Source organism: Callospermophilus lateralis, chromosome 5 (genome assembly GCF_048772815.1).
Source record: "Callospermophilus lateralis isolate mCalLat2 chromosome 5, mCalLat2.hap1, whole genome shotgun sequence".
Classification (NCBI taxonomy): Eukaryota; Metazoa; Chordata; class Mammalia; order Rodentia; family Sciuridae; genus Callospermophilus; species Callospermophilus lateralis.
Genome location: NC_135309.1, coordinates 90,831,723 through 90,839,420, shown reverse-complemented (window position 1 = coordinate 90,839,420; position 7,698 = coordinate 90,831,723). Strand labels below are relative to the sequence as shown.

Genomic DNA, 7,698 nt, shown 5'->3' with positions numbered 1-7,698 from the left:
AGATTAGGTAAGTCTAGATGCCTTATTTCTTATTTTCCTGTCATTTAAGTTCTTTCCAAGTTCATGCTTCTGACGTGTTATTGGAGAAAATGATCTTAACGGACATCAAAAGCCATTTTTTAAAGGTTACTTAAAACCATTTTTCTTGACAAATTTTTGTTCTTTGTTAAAAGCTATTTAAATGTGATTCCATTTACATAGGGAAAATGACTGTACATAAATATATTGCTGCCAAGTGCAGCGGCACACACCTATAATCCCATGGGCTTAGGACACTGAGGCAATAGGATCAGTAGCCAGCCTCAGGAAAAAGCAAGGCACTAAGCAACTCAATGAGACCCTGTCTCTAAATAAAATGCAAAATAGGACTAGGGGTGAGGTTCAGTGGTCATGTGCCCCTGAGTTCAATCCTTGGTGCCAGAAAAATAAATAAAATAAAATAAACAAAAATATATTCCTAATTATTGGTTGTGTTTGGCAAATTTTTGAAAATTTCTTTTTCACTTAACATTTTTTTACAACATGATTTGTTTGGAATGCCAGTAACCAATTTATTTTGAAAGTAATGTTCCAGATCTAAGTAAAAATCAGCATTGATTTTTACTGAAGTTGCCTCAATTATTTATTCATTTATTTATTTTTTAGATTTAAAAATGTTTTTAATTTTTTATTAGTTCTAATTAGTTATACATTCTTTTCAATTCATTCCACACAAATGGAGCAGAATTTTTCTCTGGTGGTACATGAAGTAGAGTCACACTATTTGTGCAATCATACATGTACCTAGGGTAATGATGTCTGTTTCATTCCACCATCTTTTCTACTTCCTTACCCCTTCCCCCCTTTGCCCTATCCAAAGTTCCTCTACTCATATCACACACACATTCCCATTATTGATTAACATCCACTTATCAGAGAAAACATTCATCCCTTGGTTTTTTTAGGATTGGCTTATTTCACTTAGCATGATGTTCTCCAGCTCCATCCATTTACCTGTAAATGCTGTAATTTTATTCTCCTAAAGTTGCTTTATTTAAATTGGCATCTATTAGAGTTTTAAAAGATAAACTGCAATTTTAAAATATGGCCATTTTTCTTCAAGGTAGGATGTAATTAATATCATCTAATATAAATCTTGACACACTTGTACTGGGTGCTCCTCTTCTGAGAGTGTATTTATCACTTTACTGATCTAATTCTTCTAATTTTAATTTTCACTGCTTTAAAGTAGAACCTCACCATGTTGGGATAGGGATTGGGAGATTATTAGTAGTTAAATTGCTAAAGGTTAAATTTTTCCATATGTAGTCATGATAAAATGTATTTTTGCTTTCTGACTCTAGAAGTATTCACAGAACCTGAAGAATTACCTGTTCTTTGATGGGTCTTTTTTGATTCAACACAGAAAAGGAAATAAAAAACTGGTAAGATTAAGTGATAGCTACCTTTATCAAACGTTGTCCCTTAAATGCCTTTGAAGGGAGTTTACTACTATTATTAAGTTAAAAATTTGTTCTTCTATCATCATTGGTCTGGAAAAAAATCCACTTTATGACATTTGCAATGTAAATTCAGATGAAAACCACTATTTGTTGAGAAAATTCTCTGTACTTCTAGTGTGATGGCCATGAAAATGGCTTCATGTTTTTTATATTATTTCTGGAAATGCATTTTTTTCATATATATGCTAGGGGGGAAATTTTACATGTTCAGGAATTTAAAAAGGATACCTCATTGGTCATTAAAAACTACTTCTTCAAAAATGCATAATATTTGACTTTTCTAGATGGATTCCCCTGTGCTTCAAAGATCATACTATAGTTTATGGGGTCTTTTTATTATTAGAAAACTGAAGTTTGAAGGAGTTCAGGACAAAGGTAAGGAGTAGGTACACAGTCGTGCAAATTTGGGTAGAAACTGATGTTAGTTGCCTCTCCAATTACATTTTATTAACAATTATGATAAAATCATAGATGTATCCCTACCTGTGTAATAGAAAGTAGATATTTGTACCTTTGTAAGAATTTTTCTAAGAGAGTTAGTTTGACTTAACACTACTTTATAAGGAACAGTATTTTATAGGGAATGTAATTAATTATATATCGTCTACTTCTCTAATAGCTTTAAAAAAAGGATCTCTAAATGTGAATCAGATATTGACACTTCCTTCCCCTAGCCTCTCTTTTGTGGTCCAGCTATTTCTGTAATAACACTTGACATTTTATCAGGTGTCTCCCATAATGCAAAAGACAATAAATAAGCTGGACCTGGTGGTACATGTCAGTAATCCCAGCTGCCAGGAAGGCTGAGGCAGGAAGAACACAAATACAAGGCCAGCATGGACAACTTAATGAGACCCTGTCTCAAAAAAAGTAAAAAGGACTGGGGATGTAGTTCAGTGGTAGAACACTCCTGGGTACAATCCCCAGTACTCAAAAGCCAAAACAAAACAAACACCACACAATTAAGAATGGTTGGGTGCCAGGTCTATTGGTGCAAGCCTGTAGTTCCAGCTATTAGGAGCCTGAGGTAGAAGGATTGCATGAGCCCAGGAGTTAAAGACCAACTTTGACAACAGGAGACTGTGTCACCAAAAAAAAAAAAAAAAAAAAAAAAATTAACTAAGAGTGGGTGAAGCCAACTTTTTCTATGAATTTTTCATTTCCTCCAAACCTGTTACCATTTGAACCCTTGTAAAATCAAATCTCTCAATTTGACTCCAGCTGTTTTGAAATTTGTCTTGGATCAGAAAGTAAATTTGAGCCTATATTGCCATCTTTCCTAAGTCATAGCAGTGATATCTCCCTGAGAGGTCTCAGAATCTCTTCAAATATGGTCCTCCTGAGAAAACAAGGTGATTTTCAGTAAGATTCATTGACTCAAGTTGGTTTCTCCTTTTCTCTTTTGAAGCAACAATTGAGATATTTGTGGTAGGGAAGACTTAACATTGCAATTTTAATTTTGCTTCCTATTGAAAAATTTTGACACAACTCTTACCTAAACAATTTGTTTTACTAAATGCTAAATAAAGGTTTCTGCCTAATGCAGTAACCCTGCTAATTGACTAGAGCAGAAGAGCAATGCCATTGTTACTTTTTGAAAAATGGAATAATAATTTTTTCAGTGACATTTGGAGAAATACAGGATAGTTGCATAAATTTCTAAAATCCCTCTTTTTACAACAATACTGCTTGTGCATTCAATACAACACTTTTTTGGGTTTGGGGGGAATTTTTTTTAACTTAGAGTGTGAATGATCTTTGTCTTATTTTTTGTCTCGGATTTCTTCCATGAAAATAAACTGGCAATGCTTGATTTCTTTTGTGCTTGGTCTGGTACACCTGTGTCCATCTTTTTCATGTTCAACTTTGATGGCTCTCTTTGTTATGGATGTCTCATTTAAAACGGCTTAGATTGGCTTTTGCTTTGTGACATGGGTGAAAACCATTTATCTTGATGGGTGGGTTAATTCCATCTTATATTTACTATCATGTTAGATGTGTTGATCTCAGATCTAGCTTGATTTTTTTCTCTGGATAGTTTTTTTAAAAGTCTCCTCCAACCCAAAACAAAGAATGTGAAAGAAGGGATGACGCAAAAAATTGAAACTCCCTTAAGATTAATTGCATATTTGGTTATTAGATTTGTATTTGGTGTGTGTGTGTGTGTGTGTGTGTGTGTGTTGTTTTCCCTTTGGTTCTTAATCCATATCCCTTTGAAAAGCACAAATAGAATCATTAAGTTCCAATAAATTTTCATTGTATTAATTTCTACATTATGTAAATACTTTGACCATTTAATTTTTTATTTGTGTAATGTTCTTATATAATGGCAAATTATTCTTGATCTTTCATAAACTTTAGAGATTCAACTGGAATAAGTCTTCTGATGTGATTGTTAACTATATAAATGTAGAAACTGAGGTATAAGAGTAATATTTTACCAAAGAAAACCCTGTTTTTCCAGTGAGTTAATTCAGTCATCCCAGGAAGGAGAATTATAATTCAAAGAAATAACACTATTGTAAGTATTCATTATATTTTTATATGGTTTTGATTCATACTTAATCAAAAGTCTGATTTCTAGATTACTCTATCAAACCAGTGAATAGGCATCTATAATACACACTCATATTAGATATTTAAAGCACCAGGACTTTAAACACATATTTATTTAATAATATCTGAGGCTTTTTAAAGAAGTAAAGTAGTAGCTCCTTGATTTGTTATTTCTAGAGCTTTAACGCCTTAACTTTTTTTGTTTTTAATGGTGAGTACAAAATTCCAAAGCATCATGAACATTTAGGGTCAGTTAACAAGTTTATAAACTGAAATTAAGGTCTTTGAGTAAGATTTGTTAATACAAAAGTAGGCTACTTTTGGAAATCCTTGAGTAAGGAAAAGTCTGTTATGGTCTCTGGATAAAGTGCTTACTGTAAAGTTTTTATTCACATTTAAATGCAAATAAAAATTCTATAAAAGTTATTTTCAGAAAAGTATCAGTTAAATTTACCTTTCACTATAATTCAACTTCAGGTTTGGTTTTAATATACTACCATTAGTTTGAACATTGCCTATGATAGGGTCATACAGTAGGTACTCAATAAATATATCACAGAGCAAAGTAATTTAAAGAATCTCCCAATTCACATTATCATAGTATGTAAAATAGCTCAAAAATAATTGGGAATTCCTGTAGAATTATCAGTGTGAGTCTGGGATAGTATCAATATGAACAGCTGTTAAATAGTTGTTTCTAAGGGGGAGATCAAGTTTAAAAATATGGACAGATATGCATTTCTTGGGAATTATTTCTTGCGAATTATCAAAATTAATGGTGATAATTTGGAATGTAAATATAACAACTTTCAATGAATTTACTCACTAAAAACTACTGAGGAAAATATTTAGTAGTTCATAATATTTACTATATTTAGCAGTCTAAATAAAATAAAGTAACATTCAGTCTCTTAAGATATTTTGAAATATTTGCATCAAAAATCAAAACCAAGGCAGATTAGATAGTTCTTAAGAGAAAAGTATGCCTATGTGAGAAGGGGAAATAGTTAAAATTCAAGACAGTTTGTTTCATCCTGTGAGTGTAATAGTTTCAAAAAGCAGTGATGATTTACCTGAATATCACTTTTATACTTAGCGTCAAGCTAGTTACTACTCTCAGCTTCATTGAGGTTTTTTTTTCCAGTTTTTTTAAATATCTTTTTTAATTGTAGGTGGACACAATGCCTTTATTTTATTTTATTTTATTTTATTTTATTTTATTTTATTTTATTTTATTTTATTTTATTTTTATGTGGTGCTGAGGATTGAACCCAGTGCTGAACTTCATTGAAGATTCAGGAGAAGCCAAGTATAGTGTCATTTAAGAATATGCACGCAATCCCCCATCCTCTTAGCCAAAAAAAAAAGTATTGATTACACATAGAAAAGATTATTTTCTTTTCTATTTAATGCAGTGAATATGTAGTCAACATTATCATTGAACTAGACATCTGAAACTTGATACAATAAAACAAAATTAGTCATGTTAATGGTTACGATTCACCAAATACATCTGAGGTTGTAGAATATCAGGCTTATAGACATCTGAGAAGACATTGTCGGCACAGACATAAATCTCACACAAGGTATAATCAAGTTATTTTAAACAAATTATAAGACTCTCTGTAGTAACATCAACTTCATGAAATAATGTTTTAGCAACAAACAGTGATGGTATGCAGAGGTGAAGCATGTCATTTTAAACATGATGCACTAAATAGAGCATAATGAGGTCAAAGCCTTTCTGTAGAAAGATAATTTAATTGACGTTCTTTCAAGCATAGTGTATAAACAGATCAAAATAGTTCTATTATAAGAAATAGTATTTAACAACATATCTCTAAATAAAAATACTTTTAAAAATCAGCTTTGATGAGATTGTTTATTATTTAAAGAATCTTCCTTTAGCGTGAAATATATATTTTCTGCTTTTCTACATCTTCCAACATAATCCCCACCAGTCTATTATTCCCTATCCCAGTCTATTATTAAGAAAGTAGTGCAAAACATTGTCTGCAGCAGTTTCAACTGAGCTAAAGTTGCCTGCCAAGTTAGAGAAGTAAGATTCTCACTGCCCAAATGGTTTCTTTCTCCAGAGGTATGTTCCCTCGATATACCAGGGAGATAGGTATAAAAGCCACTGTAAGAGTCTTGGGAATGCAGTTTTTAAGTATAGATTCTATGGTAAGTAGTGAAACATTTTTAAAGGCAACTCCCCAAGCAGTTTATTTTACAAAACAGGTTCTCATGCATTCATATTATCAAGAATTATTTTTTCATAAATGAATGTAATGAAACACTGGCATATCACTTAGCACACTGCATTCTCCTATTCACACTAACAAAATCATAGTATGCATTAAAGCATTTCAAGAACTTAATGAAAAATTAAATATTTTTTTCTGTGAGAACACTTGAGTATTAAATGTTTTTAGATGCACAAATACATAATTTGATACCAAAAGCAATATGGATTTGTTTTGCTTAGTATTTTTGACAATTGAATTGGGTTGCTAATTTACTAACTTTGGTAGATATAAAAATTCAGATAGGCAATCATTTATAAACCTGGCAGTATTTATGTTATATAGTCCTGGAAAGATTTTAAGTTCTTAGATGGAATGATAGAAGGTTTATAACTTTTTTTTTACAGAATCTCAGATTCTCTTGAGGGGTTGAATGTGCCTGCATTCATTAGTTTAAAATCAGCCTAGTCATACCTAAGTAATTTGCACAGGAGTGAATGTCAGGATCTAAAGACAGGATTTACATTAGATTGAAGTGTGTCCTTTTCAATTCAGACTTTGGGATTTGCCCTTTCTTGAAATGTATAAAACATAGAAAAATGTAATGGATTACCTTTCAGATAAAAAATAGTCACATTTAAGAAAAACTTTAAATCTACATAAAATTTAAATGTTAATTTGATTTTAATCAGAGTTAAGCATTTTATCTAATATTCTGGTTCTTCTACTTGTAATTAGAGAAGTGTGTGTCTTCCAGTGTTATCACCCTTACATTTGTTCTTTCGGTGTATTATATTATTAACCATAGCTAACAAGACTTTCACACAGTAGTAAACTGTTATCAAGTTGAGTCTGTACAATGGAAGTATATTTCCAAAGACATATGCCTTTGTACAATATTTACAAATTCTGTCATGATAAAAAGGCAAAATAAATAAAAAGCAGAAAGAAAGGAAATGCTGCAGAGGCTGAAGGCTTTTTCTTTTATCTTCCCAAACAGATGCTGGTCTCCTCAGTGCTGGGAGCTGGCTAGCCAAGATTGTTTTTCTTCCTTTTATATGGGCTATGAGAAGGATCTGGTTTCAGTTCTTGGTATTGCACCTGTTTAAACAGAGTTCAGAGAAAAACTGGTCAGGTGGCCACTTTCTGGCAAAGGAAGGAAAAGCAAAGCAATGAAAGACTATGCTGGGGGGCGGGGTGGAATGCTCTAGAGCATTATGGGATCTGCAGCTGGGATGCACAAAACAATAAAAATGATAGAGCAGAAGTCAGAAAGGAAATCCTGCCAAAAACTTCATGGAACCCTCATGTGAACTTTGGTAATGGGCTAGGGTCTTCGCTGACCATAACACATGAAAAGCAAAACCATCTCAATCTGTTTTGAATGATTGGAT

The 7,698-nt window shown here is 32.2% G+C and overlaps 1 protein-coding gene across 1 annotated transcript in view; it reads right to left on the bottom strand.

The window, feature by feature from the left end:
• Window positions 1-5,544: 5,544 nt before the first annotated feature.
• Mctp1 (multiple C2 and transmembrane domain containing 1) overlaps window positions 5,545-7,698 on the bottom strand; it is a 509,148-nt gene continuing 506,994 nt past the window's right edge. Inside the window, exon 23 of the mRNA XM_077109389.1 lies at window positions 5,545-7,405. Within this exon, the coding sequence (XP_076965504.1) occupies window positions 7,334-7,405 (72 nt within the window). The 3' untranslated portion in view covers window positions 5,545-7,333. The remainder of the gene's footprint in view (window positions 7,406-7,698) is intronic.